This window comes from Patiria miniata, unplaced genomic scaffold, assembly GCF_015706575.1.
Source record: "Patiria miniata isolate m_02_andy unplaced genomic scaffold, ASM1570657v1 HiC_scaffold_1, whole genome shotgun sequence".
Taxonomy (NCBI): Eukaryota; Metazoa; Echinodermata; class Asteroidea; order Valvatida; family Asterinidae; genus Patiria; species Patiria miniata.
Genome location: NW_024037047.1, coordinates 30,733,360 through 30,752,397, shown reverse-complemented (window position 1 = coordinate 30,752,397; position 19,038 = coordinate 30,733,360). Strand labels below are relative to the sequence as shown.

General features: G+C 40.7%; 2 protein-coding genes across 9 annotated transcripts in view; both read right to left on the bottom strand.

Moving 5' to 3' along the window:
• The window catches only part of LOC119728691 (syntaxin-like), a 79,970-nt gene extending 79,232 nt beyond the window's left edge, over positions 1–738 (bottom strand). For 3 of the 6 annotated variants that reach the window (XM_038201056.1, XM_038201049.1, XM_038201033.1), the window contains exon 1: positions 527–738. In XM_038201056.1, the coding sequence (XP_038056984.1) occupies positions 527–556 (30 nt within the window). In that variant the 5' untranslated portion in view covers positions 557–738. The remainder of the gene's footprint in view (positions 1–526) is intronic. The other 3 variants (XM_038201019.1, XM_038201029.1, XM_038201041.1) reach the window with 1 other exon arrangement.
• A 5,996-nt stretch (positions 739–6,734) lies between these two features.
• Positions 6,735–18,171, bottom strand: LOC119728720 (GTP-binding nuclear protein Ran-like). 3 transcript variants are annotated; one of them, XM_038201068.1, is made up of 7 exons: positions 18,029–18,171; positions 16,123–16,214; positions 12,090–12,174; positions 11,210–11,335; positions 9,836–10,023; positions 9,042–9,212; positions 6,735–7,500 (listed from the first exon to the last, which is right to left on the bottom strand). In XM_038201068.1, exons 2-7 carry the CDS (start codon positions 16,201–16,203, stop codon positions 7,456–7,458), a joined length of 696 nt encoding a protein of 231 aa, XP_038056996.1. In that variant the 5' UTR covers positions 16,204–16,214; positions 18,029–18,171; the 3' UTR covers positions 6,735–7,455. The 3 variants fall into 3 exon arrangements, with proteins under 3 accessions (XP_038056996.1, XP_038057004.1, XP_038057012.1); XM_038201076.1 differs by having other exon boundaries at positions 16,123–16,212; positions 18,026–18,159; XM_038201084.1 differs by lacking the exon at positions 18,029–18,171 and adding an exon at positions 17,793–17,811 and having other exon boundaries at positions 16,123–16,212.
• Positions 18,172–19,038: the final 867 nt, after the last annotated feature.

The window sequence follows — 19,038 nt, the reverse complement described above, 5'->3', positions numbered from 1 at the left end:
CTGACCATCACTTGTCACCCTGTGCACAAACACATGAGATTGGCATGACTGGTCTGAAAATTTCTAGTCATGCTGGTAGTACTAAGGGGGCCTAAGTGTTTTCTTGGTCAGTGTTGGTAATACTTCAATATTTTCCCTGCTAAATTTGACTTTTTAGGACATATTATCACTTTCTGATACCGGTAGGTCATTAGTGATGGCCAGATAGGCCTACGCTAATGCACTAAAAACTATGGGAATCTTTCCCTGAAACATTGTAAAAAAAAAAATTACAAATAGGGCCTACTCTTACAAAGAAGTTCACGATGATAAAAATTCACACCAACGTTTAAACACAATCAATAGTCCTTAGGCCTACAATGTTCATCATGTGTACAACACTGCATGGCCTGTCTTCACAGTATTTTCTACATTCATGACAATGCACATGCTGTGTAGGCGGTCTACGACGAGTAGGCCTAGGCCTATGCACAATCATCATCATCATGCACGAGAAAAAAAATTGTTTCGACACAAAATATATTACCCTTTTGAACGATCCCAGTCGGTCTCTCATCTTGAAGAAACCACAGTAATATTCCTAAAGAGAAGACCACGCGTATATCTTCCCAGGAAAAGCAGCATAAATCCGGCAATAAAGGTCCCCGCCCGAGCCCACACCTTGCTGTTTTCACCCAATGTAAATCCAACGGCGGCCATTCATCTTCGCTTTGTAACGGTGAATAAAAATCCATGTAGGCGTAGTGCTTTTATTTGGACCGTGCAGTTGATGTTCACATGCAGGGTGTGCTGTGTACGTGTGTACGCTCGGTAGGCGTAGGTTTTTTTTATTGGGAAAATAATTGCTGGTACTTTTCCTTGCTCTCTGTTTTTAAAGTCTACTAATGTGGACCAAAATTCGGGATTTTTTTGTTTCAAATTAAAGACTTTATATATTTTCTGACTTAATGTCAGCTCTTCTGTGGTTTTTTGCTGCTACATTTGGGCTTGCAATGTTTACAGTTTTAGACATAATTCCCGGTTTTGAAAGTTTGCCCATTTTTTATTGTGTGCAGTGTATCATGCATTTATCTTCCTTCGCAATGAAACAATAAGAATGTGCCCATCCAATTTTTGTTCAAACATTTGCAAATGAAAACCCTGAAGTACCGGTTTCCCAACATTCGGAAGAAAATGTGACTCATTCATGGTCCGGTCATGCACTGGCCTCCTTTTTTTACGATATCGGAACGTGTAGTTCATGGTAATTTCCCGAGAGGCCCTCTATCGGCGTGCCATACTAAGTTTGTGGCCAAATTATTGAATGCTAATTCCCACTTCTGAGGAAATTCTCTTATTGTAAGGAAGTTTTGACGCCCTAACAAAATTCCCGAGTAAAAAAAAACAATTACAAATTTTTAAAGAAATTTCATAAATTCGAGGATATGTGAAAGAACTTCATGAAATAAAACAAAAATCCAGATAATCACTGCAACAGAAAATAAATTGTGTCCTACATACATTAACCTTCACTGCCACAAATGGTGTCAGAAGTGGGATAGACGCCGCGGGAACTTCTTGATATACAAATACACGATCAGCACCTACCTAGGAAACGTCACCTACTGAGGTGGGATGGCGAAGAATTTGTGGATTGATGTTGAGGCAGAGCTAGGTACCGGTAGTGACCCCACAGCTGAAGGAGTCGGACTATAAGGCCCAGTAGCGTGAATCGAGTTGTTGCAAGCATTACTGCGCTTTCTTAGGCTACGGCAGTAAAGCAGTAACCGGAAGGACTCGGGCTACGATGGATCAGAACACATCATTGTCAACTCATTTTTGTAACCACTCAACGGGGGAGTTACTTACCCTGTTCCCCCAGCCCGGGTGAGGCCTACTCCAAAACCACAGACGGAGCTTAGTTTACAGCAAATCAGTCTGTTTCAAACCACAAACATCTTGACATGCAGAGTAGAGTGAAGCAGCCTATGATGAACTGGAGGACAGCAGCCTTCAAGTATTCGGCAACGAAGTTAGATGAACTACTGTCAGCAGAGTCGCGGGATAGAAGTGCCCCCACCGGTGAAAATGAGTGCAAGTCCCTGCCAAGGGGTGACACCAAGATATGAAAGCTGAAAGTTTTCCAAGGAAAAGAAGAATTATGGGGGGAGCAAATCAAAAACTTGCTATCCTGGTGAGCAACACTGACGCAGCTTTGGAAGAGATGAGAAAGTAGGTGAATAAGAAATACCGGTGAGTGGAGAGGGGAGTGACCTCCTGAAGAGCCGAGAGGAAATGAGGTGTTGGATGGGGAAAATGAGTAAACCTGAAGGCACCTACTCCGGTGGAGGAAGGAGAAACATTAACTTTGCTGACGTTGTTTGCTACAACTGTCAGCAGAAGGGCCATAACGCTCGAAATTGTAAAAGACTGCCAGTGAAGAAGAAGGCCTCGGAAAACGAGAAACGGCTGTTTAGCCTTTTTCGTCTCATGAGTGATATCCTCCTGCCATGCTCGACAGGCCACACGCTTCTTGTCGATGATGATCCTGGATCTCTTGGTCGTTCTCATCGAACCAATCTTGATGTTTCCTTGTTTTGTAGCCGACAGGTTCTTGACAGCTGAAGATGATTGCTGCTTTCTGCTCTGCCCATTTCTCCTCCACCCCATCAGCTTGTTGGGTCTTGAGGTTTTTGTGGAGAGACTCTTGGAGACGCATTCAAACATTGGGATCTTGAGATCGCCCAATATTGAACTTCCTTCTGATGAGCTTCTTAGTCCTCTGTCAAGTTTGATGTAGTTTCAAAGACATGGTGGAGCGAACAAGTCGATGGTCTGTCCAACAATCATCTGCACCAATCAGCATCTTGGTGATAAGTGCATCCTTCAAATCCAATGCATCCTTCTGGTTACAGAATACCAATATACAGATTACAGTATGCTAGTGTGCAATACTATTTTGCATCGGACTGTTTTTGGCACGACACCGGATTCAGGTTTCAACATTATAGTTCAACATTGTTGTCCAGTAACTTGTACACATGAAAGGAATCTTTACTTGGATGGCGCCTTTCTTTCAAATTTGTAAATCTACAAGTATCAAAATTAAATAGCTACAGCAAATTACCGGTTGGGAAACTATTCACTGGCATAACTTCTACATCGAAACACATTTTCAACATTTGAAAACGACATAAAACTTATAAAAACTCAAGCATCAACTTTCTTTCAAAACCATCAGATTTTAATCGATGTTTATGGCTTATTACGTGTATAGAAATTACACAATATTACATGTACCGGTAGCTATGCGTATTTATAAAGCCAGAGTCAATTGACCCTGTAAATATTTTAAATACATTTATCAAGCCGAACACCCGTACAGTTATGTGCCTATTCAAGGGGGTTTTTTTTCTTGGGGAATTTCTCTGAATTTCTTTCAATAATGAAAAGAATTTCTACACTAGAAATATAAGGTCAACTACATAAGCCATTACAAGTTGTCTTTGTAAATGTACTCAATTTCATAAATTTTTGTGAAGTGCTGTAAACCCTTTTGTACAAGCGCTGTCTAAAGTTCAGAACTCACCTAATGCATGCAAAAGTTGAGACATGTTTAAATGTTTTTAATTCTCAAAGTGTTTACATGTACATGTACATGCAAATGAATTCTTTATGACATTATATTTAACGATCAACATTATCCAGAAAGTCCACTGTTTCTACTCACACCAACAGGGCAAGTAAAAAACTGCAATAATGCAAAAATCTTTTTTTCACATGCAAGTTTAAGTTTAAACTTTTTAAACCTTCTAAGAATGACATATTCGTTAGTAACCTTGTGTGAAAAAAAAAATGAAGTTAATCGCATTCACCGTTTTGTCTTTTGTGAACCTTTTTACTGCGGTACCGATTAACGTTTTTGTCCACGAGTTATCAGATTTTTGCCTTAAGAGCGGAAACGGTACGATAAAGACATTATAGACAACACAGATTTCAAACCGACTGAACCTTAGCTCAAGCTTTATTTTTCTGTTTCACTTCTTCATGCTTACGCAAAGTTTCTCTGGGCTATGGGCTCCGTGCGCCAACAAAAGAGGGCGACCTTTTACCTAGTAACGACATCCCATGGGCGGGACATTTAGCTGGTTGACGCGCACCGTTCCTTGTGTGTGACGCACATACACCAGGGGATTTGTACTATGAAACACGCAGTGGTACGGCCACACGTCGCGGCAAAATTGCAGTCAGGCAAGATGGCGTCGGTCGGTCACCCCCAACTGTACTTTTTTGCCGGTGAGGGCGTACTTGTGAACGGAGCAGATACTGTAGTTATTCTGTCCTTCATTGTTCACACAATTGGAGCTCTGCCCTCTACTTGGTAACCCTGCAAGGCAATGCATGTCTCAGCTCGAGACCTCATGGAAAGAACGGCTCTGGGGGACACATTTGTGCTCTTATGAAATGTTTAGACGCCTCGTGGACAAAAACATAGATCGGGTACCGCGGTAAAAATGTTCATAAAAGACAAACGGTCAATGCGATTAACTTCATTTTTTTCACACAAGGTTACTAACAAATATGTCATTCTTACAAGGTTTCAAAAGTTAAAAATTTCAACTTGGTTCAAAACCTAGTTGAAATTTTGAACTTTTTAAAAAAAGAATTCTCCTTTGCATTATTGCAGTGTTTTTTACTCACCCTGAGTAAATTTACGACATGTCACTGGCTAACAACTGGGTTGTATCCCTTAGTGACTCTGTTCCCAATACAAAACATTTCCAACCTAAACATAAAAACAAGAACGAAAGCAAGTTTCTTCCAATTTACAAAATTGCTCATTGGCATCGGATGTTTTGGATGGATTACATGTATTTACAAAGAAATTGTTTGGGATTTCTAGAATTAGCACAAGCTACTCCTGTTCAATCCTTGAATAGTCTTGGTTGCAAGACATTTACTGTCTGGTTTTTGTAATGCATGAACAAATACACTTTCGCATTTAAAAACCGTTCCATCAACAGAGGGCGCAATTTACAAGACGAGCACTATCTGATAAAGGTACTGTGAAAGTCAAGAATTGAAAACAAGTCCGAGGGAATCGATACTAGAGAAACATAATCCATCACCGTATTGAATATACATTACAAATTTGATAACAGTAAAACAACGTCCGAGCGTGGATGTACAAAGGTCTTGCAACAAAAACTAATCCTTGAACTGAAAAAAAATACAGAAATGTTCTACAAGATTATGTAACACTCAGATACACTCATGTATTCCAACAACACCACATGACAAAATAATTTCACAGAAGCAGGGAGAACCTTCAAATCAACTTCTAAATCTGACGGGGGAAAACGCAGCATATGTTGAATGTAATGGTCAAAAAGAAATTCCTAATTTTACTGAGAAACTATTACCTGACATTTCCTTGGTGATACAGTGACCGAAAGTACGATTCTCAAAGTACACTCGGTGAATTTCCCATGTTTACATCTGGTTTGGTAATATACAAAGGGATGGGTATGACTTCAGCAATGAAGGAATTAATGAAAAGATCAACATATAATTTTAAGAACAGGCAGTATTCAATATAACTTTTTTAAGTCAAGTAAGATTTGAGGCTTTGCATGGTGGAGATACTAAATAATGAAAGGTTTGCAGAAACACCATGTGCGAATAATTTCTCAACTAAGAGAATGGTTCTGAAAAGAACCAGAGGTATAAACTCAACGTTCCGGTCAGTATGCTCTGACTGTCTTCAGGAGAGTGCCTAAACTCTAAGAAAGTGTACACTTAAGTAGCAAAAGCAAAATCGGTGAAGTGTGAAGTTGCATTCTACAAGTAGGTAGGATCCTAGAGCAAGCTTGGTGTGCCCAATGTTATGGACTTTTTAAGTCCTTAACACTGCACTTATAATGCTTCTAAAAAAGAGGGCTTTTTCCCTTCATCCTTAATTCATTAATAGCTGTTGTTTTCTTTGGGTAAATTACGTTCTTTTGGCTATAACCACGACCTGCCTGGCTACCAGTAACAAACAAACAAAAGATAACATACAATCCAGTGTAAAACATTCAAATTTGACGTCACCGAAATCCATGAACTGTCATCCCAAAAGAATATAACAGCTATGGTGTATCCAGTATTGCTATATCGTGTGCTTGGATACTGTCATTTCATTGGTCTAGAACGGCCACGTGTCTGGTTTATAAAAGTGTATGTCACACAGTAAGGATGATATGGCACTGCGTTCGTTGCGCGCGTTGCATGGACAATTTGTGCATGTGGAACCTGCCGGCGCGCTAGCTTTGTGCAATGAGAACTGCAACGTCAAACGCTCAGTCTCACGTCCGGCAGGACATCAAAACCTTCAGTTATCAAAGGTTACATTGCAGTGATTTTATTTATTTCTCACACAGTAAGTTACAACCATTTATCTTTTTGAGTTATTGGCACGATATACAACACAATTATTGACTGCTGTGATGTGGGATATGCCGTTTTGAACACCATCGAGGCGCATAAAAATGTCATATCCCACATCACAGCAGTCAACAATTGTTAAATGTCAACTAGGCTTGAGCAGTAACCATCCACTTTAAAAACTGAACCAAAAAAAACCCCAACTGGCATTGGAATATTGACCATTTCTTGAAAATTGACTCCCTGTTATTTGCCAATTCCAGTTAAATTCCAAATTGCTAAACTAATTTCACGTTTTAAATGTACATTTTTTGTTTAAACGTTTCAGCGTGTAAATGTCACATCCTTATTTGCAACTCCTGGGTGGAATCAAAATTGATTCAAAAGAATTTATTCACAGAATAGTTGGCGTCGCCCAAGCCTCACATCAACTACTAGCTCTGAACTGTTAATGACCAAGAACTGGTAATGACCAAGCACTGGTAATGACCAAGAACTGGTAATGACCAAGAACTGGTAATGACCAAGAACTGTTGATGACCAAGAACTGTTGATGACCAACAACTGTTGATGACCAACAACTGTTAATGACCAAGAACTGTTAATGACCAAGAACTGTCAATGACCAAGAACTGTTAATGACCAAGAACTCTTGATGACCAAGAACTCTTGATGACCAAGAACTCTTGATGACCAAGAACTCTTGATGACCAAGAACTCTTGATGACCAAGAACTGTTAATGACCAAGAACTGTCAATGACCAAGAACTGTCAATGACCAAGAACTGTCGATGACCAAGAACTGTCAATGACCAAGAACTGTTAATGACCAAGAACTGTTAATGACCAAAAACTGCTCCCCTGAGGGCAAACATCGATCACAGTCCGGCTCCAGAATATTTCAATAGATAAGAAAACGCTAGACAACAATGTACACATTGAGGAAAAGTCTCCCTACATTGATAAGTTATTTTATGTCTCTGAGAGGACAAAAATAATATAACAAGACGCTGTTTACAACATTTTGTTTGTTGGGGAGGGCTTAGTATATTACAACTCTTCATCGTCATCTGGTAGGGCTGTTTCTTGAGCTTCCTGTAAATGAAAAAGACAAAGAAAGACTTTTAAGTCCTGCTCTACCAGACCCTACATTTATTGCATGGACTTTCAATACCTGCAACATTAACCCTAACCCCTTGAGCAATTTTACTAGAGAGTATCTTGAATCTGCTAAAATCCATCAATTTTGACGTGCAAAAAAATGTTCGTGTCCCGAGTCCATCAGAATCCACCAGTGAGTCCATCAGAATCCACCAGTGAGTCCATCAGAATCCACCAGTGAGTCCATCAGAATCCACCAGTGAGTCCATCAGAATCCACCAGTGAGTCCATCAGAATCCACCAGTGAGTCCATCAGAATCCACCAGTGAGTCCATCAGAATCCACCAGTGAGTCCATCAGAATCCACCAGTGAGTCCATCAGAATCCACCAGTGAGTCCATCAGAATCCACCAGTGAGTCCATCAGAATCCACCAGTGAGTCCATCAGAATCCACCAGTGAATCCATCAGAATCCACCAGTGAGTCCATCAGAATCCACCAGTGAGTCCATCAGAATCCACCAGTGAGTCCATCAGAATCCACCAGTGAGTCCATCAGAATCCACCTGTGTACCTCGTACACACCAAACATATAGCCAAGGGGTTAAACTGTTGAGATCTTGAACCCATCAAAGTCCCCCAACTGCTCAATATGGAGGTATCCTGAATCCATCAAAATCCTGCAGTACTGACAGGCTTACTGTCCTGAATCCACCAAAATCCCCAACTTTTTCAATATGGAGGTATCCTGAATCCACCCAAATCCTCCAAAACAGGGGTGTGGATTTTGATGGATTCAGGTACTTTAGGGTTAAATTAATCCTTCAGCACTTTTTTAAAGAACCTTCCTTTTATAATCCTCCAAATACCTGCTAATAATAATTATGTAAATACTGTGGTGCTTATATACAGACATGCAACTGGGAATTTAGGAAAAACGAGGAAACTCCAAACCACACAAGACTCTGTACAGTATTTTTCAATTTGTAATGGCATTCATGATAAGTTAAAAACGAGGAAATCAGCAGATCCGAGGAAAAGTTGCATGCCTGTATATAGCCCTTTATAGCAAAGGTCTCGAAGCGCTTCACAATTACTACCCCTGATCATCAGGCCATGAGACCAGTTTTTGCAGCAGCTCGAGATCAGCGCATTCTGGTCTCTGCCTTCACAGGTACCCATTCATACTCCTGGGTGGAGAAAGGCAATTGTAGTAAAGTGTCTTGCCGAAGAACACAAGCACAATGATGTTCCACGTCAGGGTTCGAACGCACGTACCATGGCACAAGAATCGAACACCGTAACCACTGTACAACGTTTCGGAAATATGCTCTGCCCGTCGTCAGGAGACTTTGGGATTCCAACGGTGAAGCGGGGTTATATAGTGAATAAGATAAGACCTGTTGGTTTCTTGCTGGTGTGAAAGTGGTTCCCAAAAATCTTGGAGTTTCGACCCTGGTCAAACATGGACATTTTGGAAAGTGTGAAAGATCCTTAAGAAAGCAAGGGTTTGAATAAAATTGAAAGTAGACTCACCCTAAGATCTTGGTTGTATTGGATAAGAACGGCTTCATCGATGTGAACCTCAGGTGGTTGCAAGGCAGGCATCTCCACGAAACGCAAGTTAGCGTCTCCCAACAGCTTACGAGCCAGCCACAGAAAGGGCTTCTCAAAGTTGTAGTTACTCTTGGCGCTGATGTCGTAATACTGCAGTTACAACAATATACAAATAGTTAAAGATTTGGAAGCTCCATCATTACGGAGCACTTAACTCTTACCTCCCATAGCATCTTGACATCCCATGCAACAAAACTTGTTTGTGGAAGTTGCCCCATTACAAGGCTGAAAGATGCTTACCCCTAACCCTCCAGGGTATTTTGGCTACAACCCTGCCAAACACAGCAACATGCAACACTTGTCTAAGTGACAAACCTGCCCAGTGCAGCAAAGATCCATCACGTCAAAAGTCTCAAGGCAAAACTGCCTCAGAGTCTGTGGTTGCCGAATGTGGCAGGATACAACTGTGGCATTGTTCAATGGGACTAGCTCTCATTGTCTCAGAAGTGACCGTTTATGCACTGGTGTTGGTAGCTGAATGCATCAAGTGCACCAGACTTTTCCACCTGATGCACCGTGTTGCGTCCGGCAGCATTACAGTTAAGGTACCTTAACTGTCAATGACCCCTGACTTGTCAATGACCCCTGACCTGTCAATGACCCCTGACCTGTCAATGACCCCTGACCTGTCAATGACCCTTGACCTGTCCATGACCCCTGACCTGTCCATGACCCCTGACCTGTCCATGACCCCTGACCTACACCACGCTCACCTGCAGGTTCTTTTTCCGATGGAAGGTGATGGTCTTGGCTTTGACTTTTCTGTCCTTGATGTCAACCTTGTTCCCACACAGCACGATGGGTATGTTCTCACAGACCCTGGTCACATCTCTGTGCCAGTTTTGCACATTCTTGTATGTGACCCTGGATGTGACGTCAAACATGATGATGGCACACTGACCTACAAAATAATGGGGGAAAATGCACCATACCGAGTTCAACCAAAACCCCTCAAAATCATTCAACGTAATTTGGGATTTGTTCTGACTAAAAATATTCCATCAGAAACAGAAATAATGGTTAAAGGTAGAGCATATCATTTGCAGCTATCCAAAAAGTAACTGATGAAATTAAAGTTGAAAAGCATCCCTGTGAAATAATTCTTTCTGGTATGCTGTCATTTTGAAGAAAACGATAAAAGAAGTTCATTTTTAAAAATGTGCCTAAAGACGCATTTTTGGAATTTCTCGTTAGTAGTTCGTGTTGAATTCGGAGAAGCCGTGAATGGGTGCTCGCGCAAGTGTTTACACCATGCAAGCATGCGCGCGGTAGCTATTATGCATCGGTTCAGAGCGTGACATCGCGTAGCTGCAATCGGCTGAATGAGAACATGTCCCGGACGCTGATTTCGGGAGCAATTCAAAACATGACTTTTGAACTGAAATCGAAATCCTAGAATATTGTTTTCTCAAAATATACGGCATTCACTGAGCCAAAACTTCATCGGCTTGTTAAGCGCCCGTCTTTAGATTTTGAGCACTTTCGTTGTTTCCTACTCATTAGATGTCACATATTAGTGATGTATCACTTTCATTTTTCCAACAGCACCTCGTACACACCAAACATATAGCCAACTGTTGAGATCCTGAATCCATCAAAGTCCCCCAACTGTTCAATATGGACGTATCCTGAATCACAGGGGTGTGGATTTTGATGGATTCAGATACGTTAGGGTTAAAGTCACAAGCAATTCAAACTCACCAATTTGTTATTCCATTAATTGTGAACAAACTCATGAAAGGACTTGTGGTTTTCTTGAAACTGGACAACAACTGCCGCATTGTTAATAAGACGAGCCCATTCCTCATTGACTGGGATTTTCTTCAGTGACAGTTTGTCCGACTTTGAATAACCTCGCCTCTTGATCCAGTTTGTTGATTGTATGGCCATTCTACTTGAAGCAACTTTACGCAAAGCTACAGTGCTTTCTACAGAGAATGGCCATTTTACTCTAGCAAACTGGTTCCACTCTGGTAATGATGAATTAACATTACTGAGAGAGTATTGATTTGCATGGTATTCAGACAATGATTCATTTCTGACACCTCGTTTTACAAGGTTTGTTTTTAAGCTTTTTTCCCCCTCACCTTGAATGTAGTAGCCATCGCGTAAACCACCAAACTTTTCTTGGCCTGCCGTATCCCAGACGTTGAACTGGAGGAGACCTCGGTTCGTCATGAACTTCAAGGGGTGAACTTCGACACCAAGGGTGGCTGTGTGACATAGGATTTTAAAAAAGGGTGTGGAAATGAGCAGAGATTAACGGCCACTCAAATAGACCTTTGAAAATGTCTGTTTTCTATTTCAGAAAATTGTACGTTCCATTCCAACAATAAACTGTGCAATTTGCCATGTGTGGCATGTACAATGTAGTGGATACTCACTAAAAAAAAAACAGAACAAAATTTTCTGGGTTTTTTTTGTCCGGACAGGACAACAATAACAGATGTACTAAAAGTGCCCGCCTCTCCCCCCCCCCCCCCCCCCCCCCCATCTTGGTAGTTTTGGGTTTCACACCAAAAAACCCTACTTTGTTTATAAACTGCCATTTTCTTGCAATAAAGAAGTTATTTTATTTTGAATCGGACACTGAATGAAAAAAGCACATTTTAAATCATGGAATATTCACTAACTAAAGAATTCAGGCAGATCTTGTACGCTTTCAACCTAACCTCCCCAACTCCATTAAAATTCATCCCCCCCCCCCCCCCCCTCCCATTTTGAATTTTGGGACTTGGTCCTGCAGGCCTGGTTTGACTAACTTTTGATGGGATATGATTGACTTGGGTCTGGAGGCCTAAAGCAAAGCATGCACTGGAAGCAGTGTGATTGATGGATTTTGGCAGACTTGGTCCAGTACTTAGTAACAGACAGTACAGAGTTAGGGTTAAGTTTCAATCCAGTTGGACAACAATCATCTTTGCCATTTTACTACTATACAACAATGCACCACACAGTAGCACTTACCAACATATTTCTTCTCAAATTCTCCAGATAAATGGCGCTTTACAAACGTTGTCTTTCCGGTACCTCCATCACCGCATAACACCAGCTGTTGGAAGGAAACAACCCAAAATAATGAATTTGCTGTCATTTTAGAACACGTAGTCTGTGTGGTCATGACAAAACAAAACTTTTTTCCCCCCGAGATAATAAAATAGTTACAGTTCAGGTATGGACTCCATGCGCCAACAAAAGAGGGGGTGTTTTTTTAAGCACTTTTGGGAGCCTGTGGACGGGGCACATAGCTTTTGGTACTGTACTGAACTGGTTCGAACGTGAAGTACGCACACTTCCTGAATGTGCCAAAGCTATATAGCCACAGTGTCTTCGGGAGAACCCAGGCGTCGTCGACGTACGAATACATTGGAATTTAACTTGCGATGGTCTCCCAGACTAATCCCCTACCCCCAATAACTTTGAATCATTCGAAATATGCAATGGATGGACAGGGAACCAGTCTAGGTCTACCTACCACTCCTTTTCTGGCCATTGATGGACTCGGATTCTTTTCATAGACTAGGATTTCGAAAGAATGAACACGAAAGGAAAGGAACTACAGGGCGCGTCAAAAAAAGCAGAACCCAAACCCCAAATATTCCATTTGATATTTTAAAAATATGTTACACCAAAAATAATAATGACTGGAGCCAATTTCAGAAACTACTTTGAGATGAAAAAAAAGTACTGAAATTGCTCAATCCGTTCAAAGAATATCACCATTGAAACACAACGACCCAAAAACCTCTTTCGTCCAAAAATGCGATTTCAAGAATCGTCGTCACAATTGTCTTCAAACATCACCAGCAATAAAAGCTCAGTTTAAAAGTTAAAAATATTCAACAATGTCCTTTGTAGGCCTGTCTTTAAAAAAAAAAAGGTGGATTTTATAAATCATATTGTTTGCCTAACCAGGGTTGTTAATAAAGATATTGTGTACCGTACTACAGATGTTGACATTTAGGGAGGAGATCAAAAGGATTTTTCCCGTTCCGACGCGAGCGCAAGGGAGGAACGGGCCTATTGTTCCTAATCCCTCCGGGCGCCTGCGTTCGCCCGGGCCCCGTTCAGACCACGGGATCACGCCCATAATTGCCTAACAATAGCACAATGAAATGGTCACGCTGGGTGCCCACAGCACGGTAGTACAATAGACCTGTGCGGTGACGACGGTGGATAATGGCAACTGCTCAAATAATATCCGAAGAAACATCGGCCACACTGAAATTTACAAGGAGACTTTGGAAATGTTGCGATAAAATAATGTTTGTTGTTTTCTCATCTCTTGCAGGCGATGTATAGTTGAAGATGGATAGTGATTTAACTTGTTAAAATGCTCAACAAATCGAGAAGACGTCTCGGAAATTAGAGTTACATGTACATGTTTGATAGTTTTGTGTATTTGAAGGGAAATGTGCAACATTTTACAACAGTGACGTCTGATGGAGTGACTGAAGAAAATATTCCTGAATCTACGACCCCAGCTGGACCCACCATGCCAACAAACCCATGGACTAAATTAATGCCCCCACCACGTGGTTGATCTCAGGAAAGACGCACTGCTAAACTATGTCACGCACAGCTGGCCACTGGTTATCTACCGTCAGATCAGCGAGGCTGGCTACATTTATATACAATTGTAACAATCGTGAATTGGTGGTGGGCATTTTTTCGTTGGATGTCTCATAACTAAAACCTTTTTTTCGGTGTGAATCTTGAAACGCATGAGCAGGTATAAACCAATAGCACCAACAGTAAAATTATCGACTACCCAACAAAGAAGTTAATAATTCTTCACATTTGTTTGCATTCTTTTGAGCCTTTATTATTGGGCCATCTAAAATATAGTTCCGACGTACATCCACCGCGAAGAATTACACCATCCTACTTTCACTTCCCTGTAAATGAAAACAACAACAATCATATTAAAATTTCATTCATAAAAAAGAAAACGAATCCGTGGAAAGGTTTTGCGTGGTGGCATCTCATTGAGTTTCATCGAGATGAATATTACAGCCCCATTTCCCTCATATTTCCTTTAATACTTGTTTCTTTTCATGTGTTTACGTCGCCGTATTTCACATACCTCTGCTGTTGCTGGCGGCCGTGCACGCGGGAGAACGGAACATTGACATGACAAAGGACGCACACTGAGACTTTTAATGAGCTCGGGTACTTCGCTGGGCGCCTGGTAAGCTGGGCGTTCTACCCCGGGAGAACGGGCCTATTGTTGGGTTTAGTTAATCCCCGTTCAGAACGGGAGGAACGCGGGTGTTCGCGTCGGAACGGGAAGAATCCTTTTGATCTTCTTCCTTATTGAAACAAGTATTGTGTGTCATTTTCTTTGTTGTTCCAAACAGTCAGACCACACAATAAATTGCTATTTTTGGCGAAGCAGGTTTTGGGGTCATTGCGCTTAAAAAAGGTGATATTCTTTGAACAGATTGAGCAATTTCATTTTTTTTTTCATCTAAAGAGTAGGGCCAATGTTTTTCCGTTTCAGAAAAGTGCAAATTCCATTTTCAAAAATCCTAAATTCAGTTTCAGGCTGAAAAATTCCGTTTCACATTTATTCAATATATAAAAAGGCATTTAAACATATACCATGTACACAGAAAATAATTCTAATGAGACGATAATGAAATAGTCATTTGGTTGGAACGTGAGAAAATTGCCCCCAAAAAGATTGCTATTCTATCAACGGCCGATCAATGTACAGACGTAGTATTTAACTTCACCACAGTCAAGTCGTATACTGCACCACCACTGCCACACACGCAAGAAACATGCAATAGCCGTACAGGCCAATCCCATGACGTCACACACATCAGCTGGCCGAAGCGAAATTCAAGTCCGCCATTTTGTTTTCGCGCTAACATTAGCGACAAAATAGGTTAGTTTACGGCAGATTTTTGGACCTAAGCACAACATGCATTTCAATAGTACCAAAGTTTAATATATGTTATACGAATGGTTGATTGATTGAACGGAGAAAAATAAACCTGCCGATGGAGCAAAAGAGACCCGCGAGAACGTGCCGTGAGTGAGATGACTTTTACCCGTGCGCTGACCGACAGCTACGGCATGCGTCGGGACTGTCACTCCCATGACTACGCCTACTATGGTAATGATCTCATAACATTTACTGCTCTGATCTTGAACGTTTTTGTCCCCCCAAAATCGTGATAAAAACACCGCTCATTTGTTATATGGCTCTGTTCAATCAATCATCAAACAATTCGTTTTGGACACAATAAATTTAACGAAATTCTGTTTTTTTTATCAATAAAATTGCAGAAGTTATTTTCTTCAGATTCAAATTCCATTTTCCGTTTCGAGGAACAGATTCTGCGAATTCCGTCCGTTTTCCCGCGATCGCGAAACCTAAAAGGGAGCTTATGAAATTGGCTTTCCAGTCATTATTATTTTTGATGCTTCTCTTTTTTTTTTCAAATACGATATATATTTTTGGGGGTTTGGGTTCTGCTTTTTATTGTGACTCACCCTGTATTTACGACCTGATGATTAAAGTGTGGATTACCTCCAGAACCACAAGATGACACAAAATGACAGTTCCAATTATTAGGCAGTGAATCAATGCAGCATGGGATTAGGCCAAAAAAATAAGTCTTCGGTTTCTGGTATGGAGCTTGCCCCAAAAGTGGTGCGGCGACGCGGCTTTTTTTTTTTTTTTTACCCGTTATTTTTTTGGGGGGGGGGCTTCAAATGTCGGCTGATGACTGCAAATGGTGCCCGACTAAACTTAGTGCAAATATATGGGAGTCCAGAGAGGCCACATAAAGCTTATTCTCGATCATAACCCCATCTAAAAACACGTTAAAATTGTGCAGCAGCAGAATTCCAGTCAAACCAGTGAGTTTGGCGGTTTTGAGACATCATCTTGTATTGAAAAAAAAACCTTTTTCATTTTGCCGACGCGCATGGCTACGGTGACGCGCGCGCATACCAGAAACCGGAGACTTTTTTTTTTTGGCCTTACCTTGAAAACAGCCTTAGGGACTTGTCCATCCGCTGGTATTTGTTGTTGAGCTGCTGCAGCGGGATCCTGTGCCAATGCCATTGTGTATACCTACCGAAGACAAAAAAATTAACAATGAGTCATGACAATCTACATGAAAGCACAAACAAGCTCCACCTTCTCATAGTACGCAGTGGCTATCGTTACGGCAGTCGACTGTCTGGTTTCCTGACCTTACAATATTCAATGTCATGATCTTTGGCTCTTGGAACCAGACTATGAATGGAATGGCTCTTGGACTTTATTTACCTAAAATCCCCCAAAGTCATGGACCACAAAGAAAAAATTGAAATCTACCTCAAAAAAAGAAACCAATAGTAAAATAACTTACTAAAAAAACACAAAAAGATTTTCAGTTTCACAGCACGGATTCAATCCCAGGACCTTCGGCATGGTACAGACCTACCTAATATCACACCTCCTGCGTGTCACATGTCTCAGAATCTATCTACACGCTCATACGCCAGACAATCGTAATCACACGCCTCCGCTAAATTGTTTGAAATATATATTTGGGGGGATATTTTTTGTGTTTTTGGTTAAGTGGTTTGACAACTTCGGTTCTGCGCAAAGTTCGTATACAGTACTATAGCACAACGCAATGTGGTTCTGCATGAATGACCAAGCATGGATCTGGGGGGGGGGTCTAACCCCCCCCCCCCCCCCCCCCCCACACACATATCTGCCTATTGGTTTGACCTTCATAATCATCGAGATGAACAAAAAAAGTGGGGTCAGGTTAAGGGTTGCCAACATGACCAACCGTCCATCGTTCGTAAACCACTAGCCCCATAAATGTGGCCAATTTACTTACTGGACTACCTCCGTAAATAAAGGCCACACTTCCACCATGTACAAAAACATGTCGAACTTTGTCAAATTTTGATTTTCACATTTAGGCTTAGTTTGTAGTTTATTTTTGCTTTAGAAGCATACAGCCATACTCACCCTCTTTATAGCAAATAATAGGCTAATCAGAAAGTGCTGCCTTTTTCAGATGTCTAATTTTTGTGAAATTTCATGTTGAAATTTTGATAGGCAAACGTGTGCAAACGAATCTGGAAATTTCACGAAAAATAGACATCTGAAAAAGGCAGCACTTTCTGATTAGCCTATGGCTATGCTTCTTAAAAATCTTAAGCAAAAATAAACATTAAAACAACAAACTAAGTCTAAATGTGAAAATCAAAATTTGACAAGTTCGACATGTTTTTGTACATGGTGGAAGTATGGCCTTTATTTGCGGAGGTAATCCAGTCATGCCAGTCATGCCAGTAAATTGGCACGTACGAAAATTGTAATTTCTACCCCAACATGCACAAGAAACTGTTCAAAATTACAAAAAAAAGGTATCAATAGAATTGAGAAAAGTCTGCTTTAGGTTGAGGTCATTTTTGAATGATAAAAAAACAAACAAGGCTTTGACTCTAATTTGATCGAAACTAAAGAGGGGCCCGTAGCTAGTAAACGATCGTCTGCATGTTTTGTTTCTAGATTTTTACAGAATTGTAAAAGAATATTCCCAAAATGATGTACCGACTTAGTTAAGTGATCATCATCAATGAAAAAAATACCACGAACATTTCCTTTTATTTATGGATGTCTAAGGATTGGATGGATACAAAATTTACGGTTGGATTTACGCATGACACCGGAGATTCACATTGTCATCACACCATTCATTCACATGTCAAACGAGTTACCGGTAAGGCGCAATACTGACGTATGACAAACCAGTTCAAACCGGTAAACTCGGCTTCAACAATAAAATTGCGTTAAAATTATCTTCATCCACATTTACTTCAACCCTCTGGGTAGAAACGAAGAATGTTATGACGTCTACTCTAATGGAAAAGATACAAACCTTTTTCAACAGGAAATTGTGGTTAAAACTTGAAGTGATAACTGCAGTTCCTTCAGCTTTCCCGCGGTTCACGAGTTGCCAGACTTTTATTTTTCAAGCACAAAAAGGCATGGTACGGTTACCGCCTCGTCGTACGCGTTGTTGTAGGATAGCAAATTCTCGCAAATGGTAGTTAGCCAGACTGTCGGCAAGAACGAGAAGTTTGTGCAAGCGCAAGAGGGCGCTATCCTGCCGTACCCCCCCCCCCCGAATTAACAGGCGGGGGGGGGGGGGGATATTCATTTGACCAAATTGCCAAACACTGTTTTCAAGGGCATGTAAAAACACTTTCAGTCTCCTCAAAAAGTAGGAGTGGTTTGATCGCCATTTTCAGAGACCCAACCTGCCGTGAAATCAAACAAATTGCTCACATTTTACGTATACTGCAAATTAAGTTAAGAAGACATAAAAGAATATTACATGTCGCAAAATCTTGCATTTAGTTTCACATAACATCAAATTTCTTCTAATAATATTTTTTTTAAAAGTTCTTCTAAACACTGTACCAGTACATGTCTTTATCTCAAAATTATAATCAAAACCAGAAGAATCCTCTTTGAAACTGATATCTAATTTCTCTGGTTGTTTTTTATTGAACACAACTGAATTGTGACCAAAACCAAATTCACTTAAAAATAGAGATAATTACCCAATGGAGATGATTACCCAACACAACAGAATAGAGGCCAGACATGATACAGTTTTTGTCTTATATGATTTTATTTTCCTATGAAACCTGTAAGATGTCAATTTACAAACTTTTGAGGTATGACTCAAAAAGAGTGAGGATGTAAGGATTTATAGGCTTAACCTATTAGTCCATGTATCGCCCCAAACTGCCCTGTCTGTAACTCCCTGTATGGATTCTAGCAGGCTATAGTTTTTATAGAATTGTCAAAGAATATAACACAATGTAGTACAATGTAATACAAGTGATAATGGCTAATCAGGAGGACGATGCTCTGTGGTGCGAT